This window comes from Peromyscus maniculatus, chromosome 18, assembly GCF_049852395.1.
Source record: "Peromyscus maniculatus bairdii isolate BWxNUB_F1_BW_parent chromosome 18, HU_Pman_BW_mat_3.1, whole genome shotgun sequence".
NCBI lineage: Eukaryota > Metazoa > Chordata > Mammalia > Rodentia > Cricetidae > Peromyscus > Peromyscus maniculatus.
In genome coordinates, this window is record NC_134869.1 from 43,432,509 (window position 1) to 43,459,259 (window position 26,751).

Below are 26,751 nucleotides of genomic sequence, written 5' to 3' on the forward strand. Positions count from 1 at the left end.
CAGATTACGATACACAGGGAGCCTTGGCAGGAGAGGCTGAGATCCTGCCTGCCAGGGAAACGGGGAAGAAGGAGGTGGTTGTTCTGCGTGCCCCCCCCCAGTCCCTCCCAAACCCCCCATTTACTCACCTCAGCTCCGGGCCAGGGTGACCCTGGTACGGGGTAGAAACCCCGGCTGCTTTTTTAAAAATTCTCCTCACGGCCTCTTTCTTGCTCTTCTCCTCACTTCCTGTTGCCAACTTCCCTCCCCCCCCCACGCAACCCCGCCCCAGGGCTGCAGGAAAGGGGAACAGGCTTTTGGGGGGGTGGGGGGGGGATGGGGAAGAGAGTGCCCCTTCCTCACATCATTCCCAGGAAGGGACAACACCAAGAAGTGAGAGGCCAGGCTAGGGCCAGGGGCGTAGGAGAGGAAGGACCGTTTTTTTTTCTTAACCACAGGAGACAGAGAGTGGAGAGGGAGGCAGGCTTGCTTGTAATCCCAGCACTCGGGAGGCTGAGGCAGGAGGATTATAGGAGGTGGAGGTCATCTGGCCTACCTAAGGAGTCCAGCTGAGCTGGCCTGGCTACAGAGTGAGACCCTGGCTCAAAATGCAGCTGACGGAGGGGGAGGGGGGGGAGCCAGGGAGTTACAGCTTGAGAGGGAACGACTTGCTGGTGTCCTGACTTGAGACAGGGCAGAGGACAAGCCTTGCCCTGGGCTAGGAGTCAGAACCAGAGAAAAAGCAGTCTGTGGGCCGTTCCTTCCTCCTGCTCCGCTGGACTCCCATGCCCTCGGGGCCTGTGTGACTGACTGGCTGTCCTCCCATCCCCTGCTTTGCTTGTGGCCATTCTTCCTGTCTGCTCAGGCTCTCCGCAGTGCGCCTCGGCCTCCTCACAGGATCTGCCTGCCGCATTTTCTGTGACCCTCTCCCAGCCCTCAGTCCATCCAGGGAGGGGAGCCGCCTGTCTGGCCTCTTTTACCACTGTGCCCGGAACAGGGTTCCTCTGCTGTGTAGCTGACAGACCACACTCTGATGAAGATCTGGAACTCACCATATGGGCCCTGGCCTCTGTCACCGAGCCTTCCTGGGAGAGAGATCTTTCTCTGGGCCCTTCCTTGAGGGCTTTCAGGAAGCAGGGCTTCAGACTGGCCATGCTGACGCTTCTGCACATTTTGTGGGGACAGGGGAGCGGCTGCTCGGACGTGACCCGGGGTTCCTGACACAGGTAGAGCCCCTCCTCCAGGGAGCCATGAAACAGCTTCGTCCCTGGACAGAGAGACAGGGAAGAGTGGCAGGTGATGACAGATCAGGGCCTTGGCGGAGTCGTCCAGGAATGCAGAGGAAGGCTGCCTGCCGGAAATGGCTTGAGACCTAGACAGCTTAGAGCTGGAGGGGGTCGCGGGGGGCACCACCGTGGTGTGTGTGAGAACAACGGGGCTGACAAGACAAGGGGTGGGCAGAAGCGAGAGGCAGCCCCACTCGGTAACGCTCTCCAGCCGGGGAGACGGGAAGGTGAAAAGGGGGAAAAAAAAGCTTGCAGTTTTACTCACGGGATGCATTGTGGGTAGCCTCGGCTGGTCCCCGGCAGGAGAGTGATTCCTCCGTCATGTAGGCAGCTGGAACAAAGACGGGCCGGGAGCTGGGGGGCGCTCCCAGGCGCCTGGCCAACCACCAGTCTGAGTTGGTCTTTCGGAGCAGTCGGAACCTGTCACCTTCAGCCAGAGACACCTGGCGGCCATCCGCCCCGGTGTACGTGAAGGGATAGAGGACACAGAGCTGGGGGCCCTGGGAAGGGCTCTGTAGGCTCAGTCCTAGGTTACCCCAAATACTCGGCCACCACCGGCCCGAGAGCATCGTGGCCACCACTGTCACCTGTGGGAGAAACGGGTGATGACGTTCCAGAAGGAACTAGGAGCGGGTGCCTCCATGCCCAGGGACATGGCTCCAAGAGTGTGTGTGTGTGTGTTGGGGTGAGCGAGGACAGGACCCTTGGAGAGAAAAGGCAGGGGGTAGACAGAAGCCCCGAATGGGAGAGATCTGCACAGGTTTGGGGGCTGAGAACTCCTGTGACGTGTCTGATGAGGAAGTGTATAAATAAGGTGAGAGAGGATGTGGTCAGCAGGCCTACAAGGCTGGCGAGGCAGGAAATCAGAAAAGATGACCGAGCTTGGTAATTTTTTCCTTTAAATACCTTGCGGAGGTCACCTGAAGTTCCAGGGGCAGAAAGGATTGGTCCCGGGTGCTTTGGGGAGTCCTGAGCTGGGCACGGGAAGACCCCGAGGAAGAAGAATCAGGCTGAGAGGAACAGAGGCAAAAAGTACAAGAGACAACTATTCAAAGGGTCTGACTTAGGACCCTTTATTAAGTTTACACAGGCCTCAGAGTTTCCGTGACCAACTGCCTCAGACTTAAACCTTTGTGTTTCCTGTGCAGACAGGCAAACAAACTGTAAGAACCAGGGAGAGGGAGGGAGAGGGGCTGAGAGGGTTAAAATCACCTTCAAGCTTATCCAGGACACACCATCCTCTGCATCAGCCTTCTGGAGGGTCCCCAGGTTTATGTGGAGCTCTGTTCATTTGCTTTTTTGTGTCACGTGTATGTGTGTTTTGTCTGCCTGTCCGTCTGTGCACCACCCGAATGTCTGGTGCTTGAGGAGTCCAGAGGAGGGTGTCGGATCCCCCGGATCTGGGGGTCCAGGCAGTTGCGAGCCGTCATGTGGGTGCTGGGAACTGAACCCGGGTCCTCCGGAAGGACAGCCAGTGCTCTTAGCTGTGGAGCCATCCTCCCAGCCCCTTTATTTACACTCTTAACTAGACCGGATTGGCACCTCCTCCCGCGTGGAAGGAGCTATCGGGAGCTACAGATGACAGGAAGGAGTGAGCTCCGTGAGTAGCTTGAGGAGGGACAGACCTCAGCACACAGCTTTACCACTGAACTGGAGACTATGCAATGTGGTCCAGGATGTCAGGACATGCTGGGTGTGGTGGCACAAATCCCAGCAGGCAGAGGCAAGTGGATCTCTATGAGTTCGAGGCCAGCCTGGTCTACATAGGGGGTTGCAGAACAGCCAGAGCTACACAGTGAGACCCTATCTCAGAAAAAAAAAAAAAAAAAAAGAAGAAGAAGAAAGAAAAGAAAAGAGAAAAAGCATGGCAGGTTGGAGATTGACATCAGCTTCTCCCTAGGGGATAGTGGGACTGACTTGTTTGAGATTGCCATCAGTTAAAACCCACACTTCGGGGCTGGAGAGGTGGCTCAGAGGTTAAGAGCACTGGCTGCTCTTCCAGAGGTCCTGAGTTCAATTCCCAGCACCCACATGGTGGCTCACAACCATCTGTAAGGAGATCTGGTGCCCTCTCTGGCCTGTAGGGATACATGCAGGCAGAACACTGCATACATCATAAATAAATCTTAAAAAACAAAAAACCCTGCACTTCTCTTTTTTTTTTTTTTTTTTCCAAGGCAGGGTTTCTCTGTGTAGCTCTGGTTGTCCACACATGGACCACCATACCTGGTTTCATTGACTTTTTTTTTTTTTTTGCCAGGCAATGATGGCCCATGCCTTTGACTCCAGCACTTGGGAGGCAGAGGTAATCAGATCTTCGTGAGTTTGAGGCCAGCCTGACCTAGAGAGTGAGTTCCAGGATAGTCAGGGATACACAGAGAAACCCCATGGAGGCCAGAAGAGGATGCCAGATCACCGGGAACCGAGTCACAGACAGTTGTGAGCTGTCATGTGGGTGCTGGGAACCTAACCTGGGTCCTTTGCAAGAACAGCCAGTGCTCTTTGTTGTTGTTGTTGTTGTTGTTTTCGAGACAGGTAGCTTTGCACCTTTCCTGGATCTCCCTCTCTAGAACTCACAGAGATCCGCCTGCCTCTGCCTCCCGAGTGCTGGGATTAAAGGCGTGCGCCACCACCGCCCGGCTCAGCCAATGCTCTTCAGTGCTGACTTTTATCCACTTGGAAACTTTCCCACATCTCCTCCTTATAAACATTTCCTTCTACAAGGCTCCCAAGTTACCAGTGACCTTCCAGAAGTGGGGGTTCACACCTGTAAATGTCAGCATTTGAGAGGTTGAGAGGAATGTAGAGCTGAAGGCCAGCCAGTCCGAGCTGTTTAGTCGAAGCCTGGCTCGAGGCGCAAAGCAACGCAAACCTGTCTCGTCACCACCCTGGGTCTCCTTTTCTTCCCCCGTTCCTCGAAACCTCTTGAGGTTGACTACACAAAGCAATCTTTATTTCCTCTCCCCTTACTTCTCCTCTTTTCCCAGGATACCCCACTCCTCACAGACACTTCCTGAGTCGTTTGACGTTTCCATGGCACTCGGCTCTTTCCCCTGCTGGTGTCCTCCCCTGTTCCCTTCTGGCAGTCGCTTCTCTGTGGCATAAGGGAGACTCTTCCTCTGCCTGTCCCTTAAACCACAAAAACCCATCTGAGCTGTGACCTTTGCATTTTGCATACGCCCCATCAGTGAGCTTACTCTCTTAAAAAGGCCTCTGCATCCTGCTAAGCACGCTATCTCCAGTCCAGATCTTTCTCTGGAGCTCTGGTCTTCGCCACTGTCCACCAAAGAATGCCGCAAGTCTTTCACAGGTGCTACAAATTCAGCATGTACCAAGTGAGCATGTCAACCTTCCCTACAAATCCTTTTTTCTTTCAGAACCAGCATCCAGCTGCTAGACTTAAATTCAATAAATATCTATTGAATCCTCGTCAACACTTAGACTAGGCAGGACCATGCCGATTATGATGATAAATTCGGGCCAATGCCCTCTCATACAATTAAAATGCACCGTGATAAGAATCATTGTGGTAGAGGAAGTACTAGCAACTGCTGGAAAAGCATGTGCCCAGTTGTGCATGCCAGACGCCCAGCAGCTTCTTGTCTGTTTCCTCACTACTCATATCGATGGACTGATTATCAAAATACTGAAATTTGTATTTTCCTAGATCTCCTCCCCCGCTTCGCTGGTGACTGAATCCAGGGCCTCCTGTATAGCAAACAAGACTTTTACTACTGAGCTACATTCTGGTCCTCATATTTCTTTTAAAGTATTTATTTATTTATTATGTATACAATGTTCTGCCTGCATGTATGTCTGCAGGCCAGAAGACAGCACCAGATCTCATTACAGATGGTTGTGAGCCACCATGTGATTGCTGGGAAATGAACTCAGGACCTCTGGAAGAGCAGCCAGTGCTCTTAACCACTGAGCCATCTCTCCAGCCCCATTTCTTTTATTTTTTAAGGCCAGGGCCTCTCTGTGTAGCCCTGGCTAGCCTGGAACTCATATGTTGATCAGGCTGGCCTCAAACTCACAAAAATCTGCCTGCCTCTGCCTCCTGAGTGCTGGGATTAAAGCCATGACACCAGCCCTTGGGTTTTTGAAAGGAGTTTGGCTATCTGGCTCATAATGCTGTGCAACTAACTGTATAACTGGTCCCAAGCTCTGGAACTTGCCCTCCAGATCTTTGTGAGTTCAAGGCCATCCTGGTCTACAGAGTGAGTTCCAGGACAGCCAGAGCTATTACACAGAGAAACTCAGTCTTGAAAAACTAAACAAAACACAACATTATTTTAGGGCTGATGAGATGGCTCAGCAGTTACGAGCATTGGCTGTTTAGTTCATACAAGGTGGCTCATCACCCTTTGTAGCTCCAGTTCTAGGGAATCCAACACCCTCTTCTGGCCTCTGTAGGGCACCAGGTATCCATGCAAACAAAACAGCTATACACATAAAAAATGTTTTAAGGAGAAAAAAATTATTTGGAGAGGGGAGCTGGAGAGATGGCTCAGAGGTTAAGAGCACTGGCTGCTCTTCCATGGGTCCTGAGTTCAATTCCTAGCGACCATATGGTGGCTCACAACCATCTATAATGAGAGCTGGTGCCCTCTTTTGGCCTGCAGACGTACACTGTACACTGTATACAGGGTCTCATGTAGCCCAGGCTGGCCTTGAACTGACTGTAGGTGAAGAGGACCTTGAACTCTTGATCCTCTTGCCTCCAAAGTTTGGAATTATAGGCATATATCATAATGCCTGGCTCTCTTAATTTTAAAGATTTATGTATGTGAGTGTTGGGAGCCAAACTCTGAGCTTCTACAAGCACGTATTCTAACCACTGAGCCATGGCTCCAGCCCCCCCATATAGTTTTTATTTTTTTTTTTGAGACAGGATCTTGCTTTATATCCCTGGATGGCCTAGCACTCTCTATTTAGCCTAAGGCTGGCCCTGAACTCACTTCAGTCCTGCCTCTGCCTTCTGTGTGCTGGGATTACAGGCCTGTCCATTCAGGCCTGGCACTCTCCATCCACCAAGCCTATCCTGTAGCATCAAAAAGTCTGGAATTGCAGGGCAGTGGTGGCACATGCCTTTAATCCCAGCACTCGGGAGGCAGAGCCAGGTGGGTCTCTGTGAGTTTGAGGCCAGCCTGGTCTACAGAGTGAGATCCAGGACAGGCACCAAAACTACACAGAGAAATTCTGTCTTGAACAAAAGCAAAATAAATAAATAGACTGGAATCTTGAAAAATTTAAAAAAAATGATTATGTGTGTGTGTGTGTGTGTGTGTGTGTGTGTGTGTGTGTGTGTGTCTGTCTGTGAGAATATGTACATGTGAGGGTAGGTACCTATGGAGTCCAGAAGAGGGCGTCCATGGGGCTAGAATTATAGGCAGCTGTGAGTTGCTCAGCATGAATGCTAGGGACCCTGGTCCTCTGCAGTACACACTCTTAACCACTGGGCCATCGGTCCAGCTCTTCTATTTTTTGTAATTTGTTTATTCAGTGTGTGTGTGTGTGTGTGTGTGTGTGTGTGTGTGTGTGTGAGAGAGAGAGAGAGAGAGAGAGAGAGAGAGAGAGAGAGAGAGAGAGAGAGAGAGAGAAGATTTTAGGCATTCTGTTCCCTCTCTGTGGGTCCTGGGGATTGAATTCAGGCCATTAGGCTTTGTGGAAAGCACCTTTTATTATTGTTTTGGTTGGATGGGGTCTATTGAAACAGTGTTTCACTATGTAGCTCTGATTAGCCTTTGGGCTCATTATGCATCCTAAACTGATCTCAAACTTCTGTTTGGGCCTCCTGAATGCTGGGATCATAGGTGTGAGAGACACATCCAACCCATATTATTTATTTATTTATTTATTTATTATTTATTTATTTATTTATTTATTTATTTATTTATTTATTTATTTATTTATTTAATTATTTGGCTTTGTAAGACAGGTTTCTCTGTAGCTTTTGAAGCACATCCTGGAACTCACTCTGTAGACCAGGCTGGCCTTGAACTCAGAGATCCACTTGCCTCTGCCTCCCATGTGCGGGGATTAAAGCTGTGTGCTTACACCTGGCCACCCTATATTATTTTTAAGGGTATCCAAAGATGAGTAAGGAGCCAGCAGGATGGCTTATTGGGTAAAGGTGCTTGCAGTGGGAGCCTGGCGGCCCACATAAAGATGGAAGATGAGTATGGTGGTGCACACCTTTGATTCCAGCTCTTGGGAGGCAGAGGCAGGTGGATTTCTGGGAGTTCCAGGCCAGCCTGAGTTGCATAACCAGTTTCAGGCCAGCCCAAGCTACATAATGTAGAGACCCTGTCTCAAATAAGTAAATGATGGAAGGTGAGAACCTGCTCCACAAAGTTGTCTCCTGACCACCAAGGATGTGTGTCTCACCTTGTGCACACATACTAAGGTTTTTTTGGTTTTGAGACAGGGTTTCTCTGTGTAGCTTTGGAGCCTGTCCTGGATCTTGCTCTGTAGAGCAGGCTGGCCTTGAACTCACAGAGATCTGCCTGGCTCTGCCTCCCAAGTGCTGGGATTAAAGGAGTGTGCCACCACCGTCCAGCTTAGGATACCCTTTATTTGACATATGTTCTTTTCATTTAACTTAATTGTGAAACCTCTCACTTCCTCTCAGTTTGACCTTTTCCTCACACATTGCCCCCATCTCCCTTCGCTGTGGCTGTCTAGTTCTACATAAACTTCAGGCCAGTGTTATTTTATTTTTAGACATTTTCGAAGATTTTATGTGTATGAGAGTTTTGTTTGCAAGTGAGTGTAACATTTTTGTGTAGTGCCCAAGGAGGCCAGAAGAGACTGTCCCCTGGAACTAGTGTTACAGAAGGTTGTGAGCTGCCTGCCATGTGTGTGTTCTAGGAACCAGATCCTAGGTCCTCTGCATGAACAGAGGTGCTCTGAGCTATCTATCTAGCGCGCCCCCCTTCCCCCTCCCGTAGTGGGTAGCTATTCCAGCTTGGATCTGGAAGTTCCAACCCCCATTGAGACTCTGGCAACTGTCACGCCTATGAGGCGGGGCCAGGGGAGGCACCTGGAGACCTGAGACCTGGATGGGCGAGTGCTCTCTCTGTTCCTGGACCCTAGACGGTGGAGGTGGACTGAGCAGAGCTCCAGAGAACATCGCTGGACTGTGATACACCTTCCCCAGACCCTGCGACCTACCTATCCCTTAATTTGTAAGTTATGCCACTAAATAAATATCCTTTTAACTACGTGGAGTGGCCTTAATAATTTCACCAATACCCCCGCCCCGCTTTTTTTAATTAAAAACAAACCAAACACACAACTAGACTGGGTCTTTGAAAACCAGACTAACTTTGAACTCAGAGATCCAACTGCCTTTGCCTTCTGAGTACTGGAATTAAGGAGCTCCCCACCCCACCCAGCGCCCCACCCCACCCCACCCCTTTTCCTCCCATCTTTTTATTTGTATGGGTGTTTTGTCTGTGTGTGTGTGTGTGCCTGTGCACCGCATGCAGGCAGAGCTCACGAAGGCCGAAGGGGGAATCTGATCCCCACCCCACCCCAGGGCTGAAGTTACAGGCCCTCTAGCTTCAGGGGAAGCTGGGAATCAGAGCTGAGACCTCTGGAAGAATGGCCTGTGCTCTCCTCACTTATTTCCCGGGTAGGTCTCTTGTAGCTTCGGTTAGCCTGAAGTAGAGGATAACCTTGAGTTCCTGATCCTTTTGTCTCCACTCTCCTGGTGCTGGGATTACAGGAATGGGCACACCACCATGGTGCTAGGGAGGGAACCCAGGGATTTATACACGCTAGGCAAGCGCTTCACCAACTGCATTCCCTGCTCCTAAATAATACATTTCGTTAGCCGCATCCTTTGTAGTTGGTGGATATCCACATTAACTTCCAATTTTTTACATTACTACATAATTCTTTTACTCATCCTATTTATTTTACATCCTGGTGGCAGCCCCCTCCACCCAATTGCCCCTCCCAGTCCCTCTCCCCCAATTTCCAATTTGACACTAAAATTAACTCAGAATTCCCTGACTACAAAACTCATTTAAAAAAAAAAAACAAAAAAACAAAAAAAAACAATTCATTTTTATTTCATGTGCTTTCTCGTTTTGCCTGCACGGATGTGTGAAGGTGTCGCATCGCCTGAAAGGGGAGTTACAGGCAGTTACGAGCTGCCATGTGTGGGTGCTGGGAACTGAACCCGGGTCCTCCGGAAGGGCAGCCAGTGCGCTAAGCCGCTGAACCATCGCTCCAGCCGCCAAAACTGAGTTTTTAAAAACAAGACTCTCCAGGAACCAGGCTGGTCTGGAACTTGGTATGTGGTCAAGGGTAACCGAACTTGTGACCGGCCTGTCTCTACTTTCCAAGGCTGGGACTGCAGGTGTGTGCCCCTCGGAGGTGCTTACAACACAGATGCCGTGGGGATGGTGGTGGCGCACGCCTTTAACCCCAGCACTCGGGAGGCAGAGGCAGGCGAGGCCAGCCAGAGCTTTTTCAGGGAGCAACCCTGTCCGGAAAAAACAAAACAACAAAACCCAACAAACAAACAACCCCGCCAAAACACACACATACAAAAAAAACACCAACCAACCAAGCAAACACTGATTAGCGGCGTCAAGGAGGCTCAGGGCGTACATGCATTGCCGCCAAGCCTGGGCCACCCCGACCGTCAGCCGGACTCCCGGAAGGCGTCCTCCGGCCCCGACACGCACGCAGTGCACGCTCCCATCTCCCCGTGCACACACGCATTAAAACAAACAAACAAAAATCTTATTAATAACGTGAATCGGCGAGTGCGAGCAGCAGCAATCGTGACCGCCACTTCATCGCTCACGCCGAGGTCAGAAAACAGCACCCCACGGGGCCCAGCGGCCCCCGACTCGCCCCGAAGGCTCGCCGAGCGCCGGACCCAAAAGCGCCGCGCCAGCCCCCGTCGCTGGCTTCCGGGTCTCGTCGGTCACCGCTTCCTGTTTCTTAAGCGGTGCATGCTGGGATCAGTAGTCTACGCTCCCGGAGCCGGCCGCCGGCGTCGGGCGGACCGTGAACTCCATTTCCCGAGGTACCTAGCAGCGGGGCGGGGCGGGGCCCGAGCCCGGAGGCGGGAGGCCGGTTCCGGTTGCATCAGCGTGGGCTCCCGGGCGAGATGAGACTGTTCGTGAGCGAGGGCTCCCCGGGGAGCCTGCCAGTGCTGGCTGCGGCCGCGAGGGCCCGGGGCCAGGCGGAGCTGCTCATCAGCACCGTGGGCCCCGAAGGTACTCGAGTGGCTGCTGGGGGGGGGCGGCGGGGGCGCGGGGCGTTCGTCTCACGGGTGTCCGCCCCACTCCGGCGCCCGTCCCCCCGGTCCCTCCCCGTTATTGATGGCCACGCCACCCCCCTTTCAGTCCTCGATCCTTCCTAAGTTCCTTCCCATGATGATGACCCTCGCTGCGTTCTTCCCGTCCTCTTCTTCGCCTGGTTTCCCACGCTCCGGCCGCACTCCGTGGTCTCCCTACCCTTCCCTCCCAGCTACCACGCAGCTCCCTCCAACCCGTGCACTCGTGATAACCTCCAGCTAGCTACCGCTCTGTCGGCTTGTCAGGGACCCCCCCCCCCTCTTCTAGGGCCTCAGCACAGACATATGCACACCCGGTTTACCTCTGATTCCCAGCCAGTGATTGGGGTGACTTTTTAAGAGTGAGTTCTCTTGTCAAATCCTCTCCCGCTCTCCTGGCGCCGGGCTCCCACTGTTAAGCTCAGGTCAGTTCCGGTTCGTGGCTGCTGGCTGCAGCACTGCTCTGTTGGGCACTACCTCCTCTGGGTAGTTCCCACCTGTTGTTTCCAGTTGGCGGTCTCAACACTTGCTGGCCTCTCCAGCGTGCTCCAGACCCACCCCCTTCTAGTGTGGCTATCTTGGAAACCACAGATTGAAACTGCGATCTCCCCCCCACACACACACACACTGTAAAGTTGTCGAATAATGTCTTTCCTTAGCCCTGTTTTCACTCATTTTTTCCTCTGTCTCAAGAGTGTGTGGTACCATTCCTGACCCGGCCTAAGGTCCCGGTCTTGCAGCTGAATAGTGGCAACTACCTCTTCTCTACTAGTGCGATCTGCCGGTCAGTATCGGTTCTTGGTGTGTGTGGGGGGTGGCTTCACTGACCTTTGTGTGACCTTGTTTGCAAAAACACTGTTTCACTGAGGGTTCCTACACGAACGACACAAAAGGACCCCTTCGATTTTAACCTCTCTCCTCTCCCTCGGCAGGTACTTCTTTCTGCTCTCCGGCTGGGAGCAGGATGACCTTACCAACCAGTGGCTGGAGTGGGAAGCCACAGAGCTACAGGTGGGATTCACGGGCCAGGGAGGGCAGGCTGCTCGTCCTCCGTATGAACATCCTGACCCGTGTTCCCTGCGTTTTAGCCGGTGTTGTCCGCCGCCCTACACTGTCTAGTGGTTCAAGGGAAGAGAGGGGAAGATGTCCTTGGCCCGCTTCGGAGGGCCCTGACTCACATTGATCACAGCCTGAGTCGTCAGAACTGTCCCTTCCTGGCCGGGGTGAGTTGGTCTTGATGTGTGGTTTGTTGAAGGCTTATGGTGTAGGACTTAGAGGGGAGATGGTATTCAGACCCCAGTTATTAGCAGTGTAACACTGACATATCACTTAACTCTAATCCTTATTGTTTTTCGAGATAGGGATTCTCTGCGTATCCCTGGCTGTCCTGAATGGGACTTGATCTGTGGACCAGGCTGGCCTGGAACTCAGAGATCCGCCTGCCTCTGCCTCCTGAAAGCTGGGATTAAAGGCGTGCGCCACCACTAATCCTTGATTTTTTTTTTTTTATTCATTTGTGAAATGGAAGTAATAGTTTCTGCCTTATTTAGAGTTATTGTGAGGATTATGTTAGAAAACGTGCATTGTCTCACCCAGTACTTGGCACATAGAAAGTACATGCTGCATGTGGTGGCACACACCTGTACTCCTAGCCCCTGGGAGGTAGAAGCAGGAGGATCATAAGTTCAAAGTCATCCATAGGTTCAAAACCCTCTAGAGCTATGTGAGACCTTATTTAAAAAAAAAGAAAGCAAGCCGGGGTGGTGGCGCGCACCTTTAATTCCAGCACTTTGGAGGCAGAGGCAGGAGATCTCTGCAGGTACAAAGTCAACCTGGTCTATATGTCCATGTTTCAAAAAGAAAAAGAAAAAAAAAAAAAAGCACACATTTGCTATTACCATTGGGGAATACATACATGAGTGCTTCAACTGTGTACCTTTCTCTTTCTCTAGGACACAGAATCTCTAGCTGACATTGTTTTGTGGGGAGCACTGTATCCATTACTGCAAGACCCGGCTTACCTCCCTGGTGAGAACTGTACATGTCGCTTCATCCCAAACCCCAGAAGTTCGGTACAGGGCTGTAGAACAATAGGATATACTGAGTATTCACTTCAGGGTACTGTTTCCCAGGGAACTATAGCAGAGTATGACCAAAGAGCCGGGGAGTGCCCCTGGAGAACCCTTCAGAGGGGAGAGGTCCACGCCTGCCTGCCCAGCCGCGGTCCTCAAGTTTGTTCTTTTTTTGCTATGCCTACAGAGGAATTGGGTGCCCTCCAAAGCTGGTTCCAGACGCTGAGTACCCAGGAGCCATGTCGGCAAGCCGCAGAAACCGTGCTGAAACAGCAGGGCGCCCTGGCTCTGCGCCCCTACCTCCAGAAACAGCCCCAGCCCCAGCCCCGCCCTCCCGAGGGGAGGGCTGTCAGCAATGAACCTGAGGTTTGGAACAGGGCGGGGCACCTCAGAGTCTCAGGGCCTGAGGGGGGAGGTGAGTTTCTCTACCCTGGGCCCCCCTCATGTGGCAAGGGGTTCTCTTTATTCTTCGTAGGAGGAGGAGCTGGCTACCCTGTCTGAGGAGGACATAGTCATGGCTGTGACTGCTTGGGAAGAGGGTCTGGGAAGCCTGCCCCCACCTCAGCCCCGGCCCCAGCCAGTGTGAGTAGACATCAAGATGGGGTGTGGCTCGTAACGGGAAATGGTTGCTGGGGGACAGCAGGCATCCTCTGTGCTCACGGAACGTTGGTTCCAGTAGGGTAGAGAGGTGTCCCCAAAACTGCTGCAAGTTGTATATTTATGAATTTTAATGAAGTCCCAGGAAGGAAAAAAATAGGACACTGTGAGGGGAAAAAAAAAAATCATGAAACCAAAGACCTCTCTGTTTTTAAATATTTTTTTAGCCCAGTCTGTCCTCAGACTCATTGTGCTGAAAATGACATTGAACTCTTTATTGTCTGGCCTCTCCCCTGGGTGCTGGGACGACGACAGTGTACCACCACACCAAGCTAGGCCCCCCTTCCTAGTTGAGGGCCCAGCGGGATGGCTTGGTGGGTAAAGCACTTTTTTTTTTTTGGTTTTTTTTTTTTCGAGACAGGGTTTCTCTGTGTAGTTTTGGTGCCTGTCCTGGATCTTACTCTGTAGACCAGGCTGGCCTCGAACTCACAGAGATCCGCCTGGCTCTGCCTCCCGAGTGCTGGGATTAAAGGTGTGCGCCACCACTGCCCGGGGGTAAAGCACTTTCTGCACAAGCCTGATGACCGGGTTTGACTCCCAGAACCATATCAGGTGGAAGGAGAAAACGGACCACACGCAGTTGTCCTCTGACCTCCGTGTGTGCTGTGGCGCTCCAGCCCCACTCCAAAAGTAATCTTTCAGATTTATCTATTTTATTTTATGTGTCCAGGTGTTTTGACTGTATGGATACCACATGCATGCATAGTTCCTATGGAGGTCAGAAGAAGGTATCAGATGTCCTGGGTCTGGAGTAAAGATGGTTATGAGCCACTGTGTGGGTGCTGGGAATCCAACCTAGGTCCTCTGAAAGAGCAGCACACAGCTTAACCCCTCATCTGTCCCTCCACACCCCTATCCCCTTCAAGACAAGGTTTAGCCTTGGCTGGCCTGGAACTCACTGTGTAGACCACACTGGTCTGGAACTCACAGAGCTCTGTCCCTGCCTCCAAGTGCTAGGATTAAATATATGTGCCGCCATGTCTGCCAAAAGATAAACCTTTTCACATGTTTGTACTGGCTAAGTGTTTAAATGCCTAAACAGAACCGGAGCCAACCGGCATCGGCCTAACCTGTCATCCCAGCTACTTGGGAGGCTGAGGCAGGAGCCTTTCAAGCTCAAGACCAACTTGGGCAACTTAAGTAGACCTTATCTGAAAAGGTGAAGCCAGGGCTGGGAGCCAGGTGTGCTGTCCTACGCAGATTAGTCCCAGCGGACAAGGGGACCAGGAGGTTAGGCCAGCCTGGCTGTGTAGTGACCCTGTCGTTAAAAACCGGTTATCCCCTGATCAGACAGGCCCCAGCGATGGAGGAGTTCTTGCTTAGCTTTCGCGAGGCTCTAGGCTCAGTCCTCAGTACTGCACAAATATCCATCCACAAGTCCCTGGCTGTCCTGGAACTTGCTTTTTACCACAGAGATCTGCTTGCCTCTGCCTCGTCCTGAGTACTGGGATTAGAGGCGGGCACCACCACCGCCTGGCCATCCCTGAGTTTTAGATAACTTTTATTAGGGCATGTTGTTAGAACTGTTAGATTGTTAGGTTTATTGACACTGTACATGGGCTGTGCCAGTTTGCTGTCCTAGGTGAGGGGGGAAGCCAGTAGCTGTAGGCTTGGCACCGCCCGTGACATCAGATTGGAAGTACTCCAGGAACAGGGAGGACGACTGGGTAATAGAACCAGGGCACGCTTGTCTGTGTCACAGTAGCTGGAACACCCGTGAGAAGAGGAGTTTAAGGGTGAGCAGAAGGACCTCTCCACAGCCTGGTGCAGAGACAGCAGGGCCAGTTGTTAGGGAGGGTCCCTGCAGAAGATCTGTAACTTGACCTTCAACAGCTGACAGGATCCGGTTATGGGAAGAAAGGCCAAGAAATGGATGAGAGAGACGATTCTGTGGAGGGAGTCAGCTGTGCAGTGTTCCTGGCCATAGACAGGCCACCCGATGGGTGTGCGGCCTCCGCTGGGAAGAACAGTGCGGGCATCGGGACCAGCGATCATGGAAAGAAAGTGCCAGGGGGTGGGGCTGGGGATGTGTGCAGCTGAGCTGCCAAGGGGGGGGGGGAGCAGTAAAGGGTAATGAGTGACTCCCGTCGGCACACTGAGTGGCATGACGAGAAATGGCTTTGGAGAAGAGAGAGTGTCAGAAGACAGTGTTGGTTCTGCGGGCGTGAGTGCGTGTGGGCGTGAGTGCGTGTGCGTGCGTGTGTGCGGGTGCACGTGCGTGCGTGCGTGCGTGCATGTATATGTGTGTGTGTGTGTGTGTGTGTGTGTGTGTGCATGTGCATGTGTGAGTGAGTGATGTCTTCCTTGATCATTCTCCATTGCGTTCACTGAGACCTCAGGGTCTGCTGGTGACTCTGGAGTTCTCTGGTTCTGGCCAGCCTAGCTAGTGAGCTTGACCCAGGATCCCCCAGCTCTACCTCTGTGGGGCTAACAAGCTGTAGTGGCTTCAGCTAACGAATAGGGGTCCTAATAACAAAACTTGGTAAGAAGAGGTCAGTACTGGGAAGCTTCTTGGGAACAGTGAATGGCAGGCAGACACATGCTGGGAAGTTGGAGCCTGAGAAGGAGTTAAGGCCATGAGAGTGAGAGAGGCAGCTGTTGGAATGGGTATATGCAGTTCACAGAGTGGTTCGTGAAGCTCGCTGACTGAGCAGGGCCGTTACTAACAACCCCAGGATTACAGTCCTCTGGATCCCTGTGAGGGAAGACTTTGGTCTGGGGCACCTAGTCTGTCGGTATTCTGTCCACTTGGGTTTTTATGATATTTGCATCTCTGCTGTGGACTAGTCTCTTTCTCCTTTTTTACCAGGTTGCCTGTGGCTGGGGAAAGGAATGTGCTCATCACAAGTGCCCTCCCTTACGTCAACAATGTCCCCCATCTTGGAAACATCATTGGCTGTGTGCTCAGTGCTGATGTCTTTGCAAGGTAGAGCCAGTTGCTGGAGGGGAGCTCTCCAGAGGGAGGCGTGGTCCCCACGGGCATAGGCTGGAGGGGCTGGAGGAGTCTTCCCATAACCTGTATCCTTCTAGATACTCTCGCCTCCGCCAGTGGAATACCCTCTATCTGTGTGGGACAGATGAGTATGGTACAGCGACAGAGACCAAGGCTATGGAAGAGGGTCTGACCCCACAGGAAATCTGTGACAAATACCACGCCATCCACGCTGACATCTACCGCTGGTTTAACATCTCATTCGATACTTTTGGTCGCACCACCACGCCACAGCAGACCAAGTAGGTTCCCCACCATGAGGCGGAAACGGACCGGAAGCTAAGAGCAGGGGTAATGAGAAGAGACAGAGACAGGACCAGGGTGGCAGGCTAGGGACCAGGCTGAGCTTGGGTTCTGACCATTGCCCTGGAATGTCCCCTGGGTGGCTTTCAGGCCTTGAGAAGGTCCCTTGTTTACAGGAGCCCAAGCAGGGGCTGAAGGGACACCTGAGGGAGGGGAGAGAGGGCTTCCCTGCCTTCTGTCCACTGCTTTCTTCCTCTGGCTGGCTAGGGGTCTTCCTAAGACAGGGTCTTACTGTGAGCCTAAGCGGGTCTCGAACTTGTGGCAATCCTCTTGCCTCAGATTGTAACTCTGAGGTTGGGAGGGATTACAGGTGTTTGCCACCAAGCCCAGCGTGGAGTCTTGAAAACAAAACCATCCCTGCCTGTTACGTTTATAGCACATAAGTCCATTCTTTCTCTGCCTGGTGAAGTCCTCACAGAAGCTGCAGACAGATGGGCAGTTGATGGTGCTGAGCTCGTCAGCCCTGAGTTCAGACACGGGGCGCTAAGCTGGCTGTGGCCAACCGCTGTGATCACAGCATTCAGAGGTGGAGGCGGAGGACCAGGAGTTCACAGTGGTGTCAGTGTTGGCCCTGTGAGAGCTGCCTCAAAGCCAGATGGAACCCAAACCAAAGAACAGATCTGTAAACAAAGTCAGCCCAAGTGAGCTCCTGCGCAGTGCGGAGGGCAGCTGGAGATCCCAGGGCGCCCTGGGCTGTGTAGGGAGAGGCGGCCTGCGTCCTGGGAGGCCTGCTGCCTGGGTGTCTGCTTAGAGCAGCCGAGGGGGAAGGGCCCGCACCCCTCCCCCTCTCCTCACCCCGCTCCCTGACCTGGCCAGGATCACCCAGGACATCTTCCAGCGCTTGCTGACGCGGGGTTTTGTGCTGGAAGACACCGTGGAGCAGCTGCGGTGCGAGCAGTGTGCGCGCTTCCTGGCCGACCGCTTCGTGGAGGGAGTGTGTCCCTTCTGTGGCTACGAGGAGGCCCGAGGTGACCAGTGTGACAAGTGTGGCAAGCTCATCAATGCCATTGAACTCAAGGTAAGAGGGAGATCTCAGGGGCCCCAAGGGAAACAAACAACTGTTGATCTCTTCAGAAGAACAGGAAAAGGACACTCAGTTTTGTTCTTCTGTGGGAGCCGTGGGCCCTGTTGGGCAGGCTCCATCCCACCGTGCCCTTGGAGCCGTGGGCCCTGGTGGGTACATCAACTTTTTGGGTTTTTTTTTTTGGGGGGGGGGCAGGATTTGAGACAGGTTTTCTCTGTGTAGCTTTGGAGCCTGTCCTAGAATTTGCTTTGTAGACCAGGCTGGCCTCAAAGTCACAGAGGCCCGCCTGGCTCTGTCTCCCGAGTGCTGAGATTAAAGGTGTGCGCCACTGCCACCCAGCTTACTCAAAATTTTTAGTTTTATTTATTTTGAATCAGGGTTTCACTGTGTAGCCTGGCTGGCATGGAACTCTCTCATCATATATTAGGCTTCTCTGGAACTCTCAGAGATCCACCTGTTTCTGCTTCCTGAGAGCTGGGATTAAAACTGTGTGCCACCATGCCTGGCCAGGGTTTTAATATTTAGTACCCAGGATCTCATGCTAATTTCTGCATGGGCAGTTCCTCTGTGCTTAGCACAGTGCTGGGCCATAGACAGGCTTAGTTTAGCTTTCGGCTGTCTGATGAGTGATGCTTTAGATGAGTCTTCTCTCTCCTCATGAGACGGGGTCTCTACGTAGCTCTGGATGTTTTAGAACTCGCTCTGTAGTCCAGGCTGGCCTCCAGGAATGAGCCTTTGGCTCCCAAGTGCTGGTATCACCTGACAGGTTATTCTTTTTTTCGTAAATACTGCTGACTTCCAGTTGTTGATTTACTTATTATTCAGTTATTTAACAAATGTTTTTTGAGTCCTTTTAATAGGCCAATTCTAGACTGGGAATGGATAAGACAGGCTTTTATCTCACATGGGGACACTGAGGAAGACATTGAGGCAGTTTAGATATTAGTCTAGTTGTGTGGGAAGCTGCTGTGTGGAGAACTGATGGGATGGATGAAAGAGGAGTGAGGAGAAAGCTCTGGAGGCTGGACTACAAGAAGATGACGTTAAACTCGTTACAGGAGGTCACTAGTACAAAGGAATGGGGAGAACAGTGGCTTTGGGGTGTGTGTGAGAAAGCACGTGCTGGATAGTCAGACAAAGGATAGCTTGTGTGGAGGTGTGGTTCAGTGGTGCAGTACTTGGCTAGTATGGGGGAGATCCCGGTTTTGGGGGCTTGGGTAGATGGTAGTGCCATCTGTGTACACAGGCAAGATTAAGAGAAGGAGGCTTGGAGCTGAATGCAGCAGCACCGTTCGCTTTTGCTCCACTTAGGTGCCTGCAGACGTCTTAAAAAGCAGTTGGGAAGAGATGTCTCATGTTGAGAACTGCAGGCAGGGTTGGCAGGATGGCTGAGCAGGTAAAAGCGTTTGCCGCCAAGCCTGGCAACCCAGAACTCCATGTGGTGGGAGGGAGAACGGTCAGGAAAGTTGTCCTCTGAGCTCCACATGCTCACACTCACACACCAGATAAATACATCAAAACAGAACGACCCCTTAGATCCGCCGTGCAGGGTGGCACACACTGCCGTCCCAGCCCTCAGGAGGTGGATACAAGGCCATCTGGAGTCTGAGGTCAGCCTCTAAGACCCTGTCTCAAACAGCACTAGAGAGCTGGGCATACCTTCAGTCCAAGCACTTGGGAGGTAGTGGCCAGTGAGTCTCTGTGGCCGTACCAGATGCAGCCTGGTCTACATACCGCGTTCCAGTACAGCCAGAGCGACCTAGAGAGACCCTGTCTCAAAAAACCAACCCAAACAAAGAACCTTAGATCAGATTAGCTTCTCCTGTTAACTCCTTCCCTCTGCCGCCATTTCTCAGTGTCTGTGTAGTCTTATACTACAGAATTATCTCTGGCCATTTGGCTTTATAAAGGCCCATGCTTGTGTCCCAGGCACACCACCTTTCCCTTGTAACCTCAAGGAGAGGGGCTGTGTGTCTTTTCCTTTTTCTTTACACAACTGAGTAGCCAGCCTGTGCTAAGAATGCTCATTTCTCTATGGAGTGAACAGTGCAGTGCTCTGTGGCTAACCTGTGCTAAGAATGCTCATTTCTCTGTGGAGTGAACAGTGCAGTGCTCTGTGGCTAACCTGTGCTAAGAATGTTCATTTCTCTATGGAGTGAGAACACAGAGACCAGAGTCTCGGGAACAAACGTTGCTACAGTGTCTGTGTTGCAAGGAGGCCACATACTGGGGGTGGGGTGGGGGGGTGGGCTCACTGAACTGCGATGCTAGTCTAGAGGGTGACTGAACGGACCCTCCCTGCATGCCCCTCAGCTTGTCTGCCAGTTCCCCCTCACCTCGGCTCGGATCCTACCTGCTCCCCCACCGGGATTACACCCTCTCTGGAATTTATCCTTACAGAAACCTCAATGCAAAGTCTGCCGGTCACGCCCTGTGGTGAGGTCCTCTCAGCACCTGTTCCTGGACTTACCTAAGGTGAGTCGGTCTTCGCCTCAGTCTGCTTTTCAGGGCTCTTCTTCAGCCCCCTCTGCCTCAGCCGCACTGATAGCCACCCGCTCTCAAGTGGTTTTTGTTTCTTTTAATGTTTAGGTATCGTCACCATGCCCAGCTTTTTATTTTAGTTTTTTTTGTTTCTATTTTGTGCCTGTGTGTGTGTGTAACCAAAGAGGGTGTCAGATCTCCTGGAGCTGGAGTTGTAGGTAGTTGTGAATCACCCAGTGTGGGTGCTGGGAACTGAACTTGGGTCCTCTGAAGAGTATTTTCATTTCTAGTAAACCTTTTATACAGAATGACTATTTGGGAATTAATCTTTTTTAAAGACTGAGTGTTTCTGGACCTTACATATTTGTAAACTCAATAGTAGAAAACAGTAGGAGGGTCAGGATTTTAAGTCCATCTTCACTTGTATAGTTTGATACTACATCAGTGAGGTCCTGTCTTGAAAAACATAAAACAGTGTTTAGAGAGCTGGCTCACCAGGTAAAGACACCTGCCACATGTCCATGACACCACACACACACACACACACACACACACACACACACACACACACACACGTATGAAATAAAGAAAAATGCTGGGTATTGCTGGGCATGATGGTATACACCCCATCACTATGGCAGGCATAGGCAGGAGGATTACAAGTTTGTGGCCAGTCTGGGGTACAGAGTAAGTTCAAGACCAGCCTGCTCTAAATAATAAGACTTTGTCTCAAGAAATGCAAGGGCTTTGGTGCTGGAGAGATGGCTTAGCCCTTAGGAATACTGGTTGCTCTCCCAGAGGGCCAGCATCTGCATGGTAGTTCACTCAGCTGTAACTCCGGTCCCAGGGCCTCTAAGGATCTGTTGTGGCTTCTCTAGGCACTGTGGGCACATGACACATGGATATACATTCAAGCAAATACCCATATTCATAGACAAATAACTTAAAAGAAAATCCACTAAAAAACAGTCTTGAAATAAATCTACTCAGCATAGAGTGTGTGCCTAGTGTTCACAAGTTCCTGACTAACTCCGTTCTCTCCCCTGTGCCGCCTGAGTAGCCAGAATTATCAAAGTCCATGCCGCCATACTCAGTTTAGAGAATTATCGAAGTCCATGCTGCCATACTCAGTTTAGTTTCGATATATTTTTGCTTTCACAGACAATATTTATGTATCCATCTTAGTAATCTTTTTGTTGAGTAAGTTTGTTAATCATTTCCTAGATGTCCCTGGTCATGAATCTTTTAATTTTAGTTACGTATTTATTACCAACTATTGACAACGTTTGTACTCACTCACTTGGTGCCAGCCCCTTTGAGACGGTCCTGTGTCATCTCCGTTTCTCTCGTCTCAGTTGGAAAAGCGGCTGGAGGACTGGCTGGGGAAGACGTTGCCTGGCAGTGACTGGACACCCAACGCTCGATTTATTATTCGTTCTTGGCTTCGAGATGGCCTCAAGCCACGATGCATAACCAGAGACCTCAAATGGGGAACCCCGGTGCCTTTGGAAGGCTTTGAGGACAAGGTAGATACCTTTCTCCTTTGGTCATGGTTTAAGTGCTCGGTCAGGACTGAGTCTGTGGGCTGGCAGCTTAAAAGGCTGATGATGTTTCCTCTCAGCTTGAGACTTGGGCCTTCACTCCTGTGTCCTTCCTCCAGGTATTCTATGTCTGGTTTGATGCCACTATTGGTTACCTGTCCATCACAGCCAACTACACAGACCAGTGGGAGAGATGGTGGAAGAATCCAGAACAAGTAAGCAGCCTCAGCCCGTCTGTGGGGACAGGCTATGAGAGGTGTTGGAGGTAGAAAGTGTCAGGCTGTCTCTTCAATGCCTTCTCCTAGGTGGACCTTTACCAGTTCATGGCCAAAGACAACGTTCCCTTCCATGGCCTGGTCTTTCCCTGCTCAGCCCTAGGAGCTGAGGACAACTACACCTTGGTCAAGCACCTCATCGCTACAGGTAGGTGCCTGGCAGAGCACAGCGGTGTTGTTCCTAGGCCCGAGGCAATACTTGGAAGAGCCTGGAGAGGGGCTAGGTTTTAGGTTGGATTTGACTGAAATAGGAAATAATTAAAGCATGAGAATTCCATCCAAAAGAGGGAAAACAACTTGAAAGCAAAAATCTAAAGCTAAAACTATTATAAGCAACGAGGAGAAAAAAAAGGCCAGAATGGAGGCATGGAACTTGGTGACCTGTGTGAGCTATTGAAGGAAAGGCGTTTTGGACGCTCGCCATTGAGAGAAAGGGAGAGAGGCAGTGGGTGAGGGAGGGAGGGAGGGATGTGATTTGAATCCTTGTCTTTTGTCCAGAGTACCTGAATTATGAGGATGGGAAATTCTCTAAGAGCCGGGGGGTAGGAGTGTTTGGAGACATGGCCCAGGACACAGGGATCCCTGCTGACATCTGGCGCTTTTATCTGCTGTACATTCGACCTGAGGGTCAGGACAGTGCCTTCTCCTGGACAGACATGATGACTAAAAACAATTCTGAGCTGCTTAACAACCTGGGCAACTTCATCAACAGGTAGGAAGGGATTGGTGGAGAGCTCCACACCAAAATGGAGAGAACTGCTACGTGGGAGGAGGCTGATAGAATGGGAATGGGGAGCCAGGCAACGGTGGGGCGCATGCCTTTAATCCCAGCACTCGGGAGGCAGAGCCAGGCGGATCTCTGTGAGTTCGAGGCCAGCCTGTGCTACAGAGTGAGTTCCAGGAAAGGCGCAAAGCTACATAGAGAAACCCTGTCTCGAAAAACCAAAAAAAGGGGCTGGAGAGATGGCTCAGAGGTTAAGAGCACTGACTGTTCCTTCAGAGGAGTTCAATTCCCAGCAACCACATGGTGGCTCACAACCATCTGTAATGAGATCTGGTGCCCTCTTCTGGCCTGCAGACATACATGAGGGCAGAACACTGTACACATAATAAATAAATAAATCTTTAAAAAAAAAAAAAGAAAAAGAAAGAAAGGGAAGGGGGAGTTGTTGCTGTGGACTGGGCTGGCTGCCACGCCAGCACACCAGACTGTGTTCTTGAGGCACGCCAGCAGTTAGATAGGTGGTTGGGCAGAGCTGGTCACAGAGCAGACCCTTGGGCCTTGTGTATTCTGATGGGTTTTTCTTTTCTTCTTTTTTTTCCGAGACAGGGTTTCTCTGTGTAGCTTTGCGCCTTTCCTGGATGTGACTCTGTAGCCCAGGCTGGCCTCAAACTCACAGAGATCCGCCTGCCTCTGCCTCCCGAGTGCTGGGATTAAAGGCGTGCGCCACCACCGCCCAGCTATAAGTATGTTGTGTTTTGGTTTTTACATTTGTTTGCTGTGTGTGAGGGCTGTAGTTGACACACTGTGCAGTGAACATCATGTACAACCTCCTGTGGATCCAGGAATTGAACTCGGGTCACTGGGCTTGGTGGCAGCCTTTATCTGCTGAGCCTTCTGGCTGGCCTGAGCACGAAGAGTTATGGAAGCGGGATGAAATTTCTCGAAGGAAACTGGACAATAATGTTGTCTTTTCTCCCCCGATCCCAAGGGCTGGCATGTTTGTGTCCAAGTTTTTTGGGGGCTGTGTGCCTGAGATGGTACTTGCCCCCGAGGACAGGCGCCTGCTGGCCCATGTCTCCTGGGAGCTCCAGCACTACCACCAGCTGCTCGAGAAGGTCCGGTAAGTGACTTCCGGCACAGTCCTGGCGGCCGGGCGCTGCTGTGGAGACAGACCGTCATGGTGGCCGTGGGCTGCTGTGGGGACAGACAGACAGACCGTCGTGGCGGCCAGGCGCTGCTGTGGGGACAGACAGACCGTCATGGTGGCAGGGCGCTGCTGTGGGGACAGACAGACAGTCATGGTGGCAGGGCACTGCTGTGGGGACAGACAGACCGTCCTGGCGGCCGTGGGCTGCTGTGGGGACAGACAGACAGACCGTCCTGGCACTGCTGTGGGGACAGACAGACAGACCGTCCTGGCGGCCGTGGGCTGCTGTGGGACAGACAGACAGACCGTCCTGGCGGCCGTGGGCTGCTGTGGGGACAGACAGACAGACCGTCCTGGCGGCCGTGGGCTGCTGTGGTGACAGACAGACCGTCATGGCGGCCGTGCGCTGCTGTGGTGACAGACAGACAGACCCTTGTGCTCTGCCTCCTCCCCCCAGGATCCGGGATGCCCTGCGCAGTATCCTTACCATATCTCGACATGGCAACCAGTACATCCAAGTGAATGAGCCCTGGAAGCGGATTAAAGGGAGTGAGGTGGACAGGTGTGTTCAGGAGCTCTGGCTGGCTGTGGAGTCCAGTGGCCTGCTGGCCTCTCGGTGGCCTGACGTCTCTTTTTCCTCAGGCAGCGGGCAGGCACAGTGACAGGCGTGGCAGTGAACATAGCTGCCCTGCTGTCCGTCATGCTCCAGCCTTACATGCCTACAGTCAGCGCCACCATCCAGACCCAGCTACAGCTTCCACGTCCCGCCTGCCGCGTCCTCCTCACCAACTTCATCTGCACCTTACCAGCAGGTCACCAGATTGGCACAGTAGGTCTCGTTGATGGTGGCGGAGCTGGCCAACCCAAACTCTTGTTTTTCCAGTGCTGCCTTTGGGGTGAGGCCAGAGACCTAAGCATCTCTGGCTTTGAGATAGGGGGCTCTACAGCTGTTCTCAAAATCCCTCCGCAATTCTGCACTTGGGCTTTTGGGGGGGCGTTCTGCGACAGGGTTCCCTGTGTAGTTTTGGTGGCTGTCCTGGATCTTGCTCTGTAGACCAGGCTGGCTTCGAACTCAGAGATCCGCCTGGCTCTGCCAGCGCTGGTTAAAGGCGTGCTGACTGTGACGACCTGCTCTCTTGATGTTAACAGCCGTTCTCTGACTCTGGGTGATAAGCGTGTACACCACCCTCTTCCTCTTCGTCTCCTTTGTGCCCACTTCTTTTCCACCCCACTCTGAACTCGTCGGGAGCTCTGGGCATTGCCCAGTGTCACTCCTATTGCTTGTAAAAGTGTCAGAGGGGTTGGGGGTCTCTGGGGTGGTAGAGGTCATCAGTGATTAATTCTGATGTGTTTCCCCAGGTCAGTCCTTTGTTCCAAAAACTGGAAAATGACCAGATTGAAAATTTGAAGCAACGTTTTGGAGGGGGCCAGGTGAGCAAACGAGACTGTGTCCTCCCTTGGCGAGCATGGCAGTGCCACCTTACTGTCCCCATGTCCTCCTCACTGTCCCCTCCCACCTTGGGCCTCGCCGCCTCCTCACTTAAGTCTTTCTTTCCTGTCTTAGCTAGAAGAGTCCTTGGAGTTAAAGGTAACCATTTCCTCTGAGCTGTTATGTCTAACTGGGCGCCAGAGGGATTCATGGCAGCAAGGAATAAATGCACTGCTCTGTTCCAGGCTAAAGGATCCCCCAAGCCAGCAGCTGTGGAGGCGGTTACAACAGCTGGGCCGGTGCAGATCCAGATGTTGATGGAGGAAGTGACCAAGCAGGTGTGAAGCTCGTGGCCTCTGGGGACTGACTGCAGGTGTGGATCCCTGCACAGCTTCTCCAGGCCTCACTGTGGTCCCCTCACTCCCACCCTCTCTAGGGCAACATAGTTCGGGAGCTGAAAGCCCAGAAGGCAGACAAGAACCAGGTTGCCGCTGAGGTGACGAAGCTCTTGGATCTAAAGAAACAGTTGGCTTTGGCCGAGGGGAAACCCGTGGAAACCCCTAAAGGCAAGAAGAAGAAGTGAGAGGGTGTTCATAGAAAGTCATTTTACTGGGTATGGACGACAATAAAGAATGTACACTATACATGTATATACACACACACACACAGCTGAGGCCCTTTGTTCTCCCTCCTCAGCATGCAGTGGAGGGTCCACCCTCGGCCTTGGTGGGGTGGGGTTCGGTACGCTCCAGGAGAGGCGGGAGGTGACCCGAGCTGGGGAACCGTGGCCCCAATTGTTCATGCCTGGTGCAGATTCACCATGCGGTCGATGAGAGCCCGGCGAGTGGCCTCCACCTCCCTGGTCAGGCGCTCGATTTCCTGCTTGAGCCGTTCATTCTCCTGGGCCAGCTGGGCCACCCTCCTCTCGTTCTCCTGTTCCTTCTCCTTCATGCGCTGCTTCCCAGCCCGGGCTGGGCACTGACCGCTCTGTTTCCGTTTCCTCGATTTCCCTTCGTCCTCCTCCTCCTCCTGAGCCATAGAACTCTGACTGGAATCTGGAGAGCGAGGGCTCTGGGAGGTGCTTGTGACCTCTGCCGGCCCCGGCTCCTCAGTCAGCCACGCTAGGGATGCGGGGTCAAGAGTGGTGAGGGTTTTCGAGTCTTCCTTTAAGGAGGCGGAGAGAGGGAGATGGGCATTAGTTGAGGAGAGGCACACACACTCCCCAGGATTGTGGGGTTTCTTTTATTTTGCTCGTCTTTGGAAGCAGGCTAGACTCAACCTCACCAGGCTTAGGCTGGCCATGAGGCGAGCGTCCTGCCTGCACTCGGCAAGTGCTAGGACTCCAGGTGTGCACCACCACCACACCTGCTTGCCCACTTTTGAGACCAGCATCCTCACTCACCTCCTCGTTCCCAGGGGATGGAATGTAGGGGCCCCCGTTGTCATCTGAGGACAGCACCTCCTGCAGATCCTCATACCAGGCTTCCAGCTCCCAGCTGGATACCGCCTCCAAGGCGAAAGGCAGGGACTCAGCTGCCAT

At 52.3% G+C, this 26,751-nt stretch overlaps 3 protein-coding genes across 7 annotated transcripts in view; 1 reads left to right on the forward strand and 2 right to left on the reverse strand.

Annotated features, from left to right (window-relative positions):
* Nucleotides 1-11,000, reverse strand: part of Arhgap9 (Rho GTPase activating protein 9) — a 17,150-nt gene extending 6,150 nt beyond the window's left edge. Inside the window, exons 1-4 of one of the 4 annotated variants that reach the window (XM_076554114.1) lie at nt 10,890-11,000; nt 2,172-2,275; nt 1,531-1,852; nt 1,032-1,246 (exon numbers count right to left, since the gene is read on the reverse strand). In XM_076554114.1, coding sequence (XP_076410229.1) covers nt 1,032-1,246; nt 1,531-1,834 — 519 coding nt within the window. In that variant the 5' untranslated portion in view covers nt 1,835-1,852; nt 2,172-2,275; nt 10,890-11,000. Of the gene's footprint in view, nt 1-128; nt 221-1,031; nt 1,247-1,530; nt 1,963-2,171; nt 2,276-10,889 lie in introns of those variants that run through there. The other 3 variants (XM_076554115.1, XM_042263244.2, XM_015992200.3) reach the window with 3 other exon arrangements.
* On the forward strand, nt 10,291-25,871 carry Mars1 (methionyl-tRNA synthetase 1). 2 transcript variants are annotated; one of them, XM_006973296.4, is made up of 22 exons: nt 10,291-10,507; nt 11,260-11,350; nt 11,499-11,577; nt 11,655-11,789; nt 12,519-12,594; nt 12,826-13,004; nt 13,114-13,220; nt 16,105-16,221; nt 16,326-16,529; nt 17,407-17,608; nt 20,015-20,089; nt 21,451-21,621; nt 21,756-21,851; nt 21,942-22,059; nt 22,410-22,623; nt 23,624-23,755; nt 24,240-24,344; nt 24,425-24,611; nt 25,142-25,213; nt 25,347-25,370; nt 25,457-25,549; nt 25,648-25,871. In XM_006973296.4, the coding sequence occupies exons 1-22, from the start codon at nt 10,399-10,401 to the stop codon at nt 25,792-25,794; spliced, it is 2,733 nt and encodes a 910-aa protein (XP_006973358.1). In that variant the 5' UTR covers nt 10,291-10,398; the 3' UTR covers nt 25,795-25,871. The 2 variants fall into 2 exon arrangements, with proteins under 2 accessions (XP_006973358.1, XP_006973359.1); XM_006973297.4 differs by lacking the exon at nt 25,347-25,370 and having other exon boundaries at nt 10,317-10,507.
* Nucleotides 25,802-26,751, reverse strand: Ddit3 (DNA damage inducible transcript 3). The gene is made up of 2 exons (XM_015992201.3): nt 26,614-26,751; nt 25,802-26,375 (listed from the first exon to the last, which is right to left on the reverse strand). Exons 1-2 carry the CDS (start codon nt 26,749-26,751, stop codon nt 26,010-26,012), a joined length of 504 nt encoding a protein of 167 aa, XP_015847687.2. The 3' UTR covers nt 25,802-26,009.

Excerpts from the sequence above, each read along its gene's own strand:
- Ddit3 (XM_015992201.3), bottom strand. The coding sequence starts at position 26,751 with ATGGCAGCTGAGTCCCTGCCTTTCGCCTTGGAGGCGGTATCCAGCTGG. Across the intron at positions 26,376-26,613 it reads CATCCCCTGGGAACGAGGAG|GAAGACTCGAAAACCCTCAC; the intron begins GTGAGTGAGGAT and ends GCCTCCTTAAAG.
- Mars1 (XM_006973296.4), top strand. The coding sequence starts at position 10,399 with ATGAGACTGTTCGTGAGCGAGGGCTCCCCGGGGAGCCTGCCAGTGCTG. Across the intron at positions 22,060-22,409 it reads CAAGCACCTCATCGCTACAG|AGTACCTGAATTATGAGGAT; the intron begins GTAGGTGCCTGG and ends TCTTTTGTCCAG. Across the intron at positions 24,612-25,141 it reads CAGGTCACCAGATTGGCACA|GTCAGTCCTTTGTTCCAAAA; the intron begins GTAGGTCTCGTT and ends GTGTTTCCCCAG.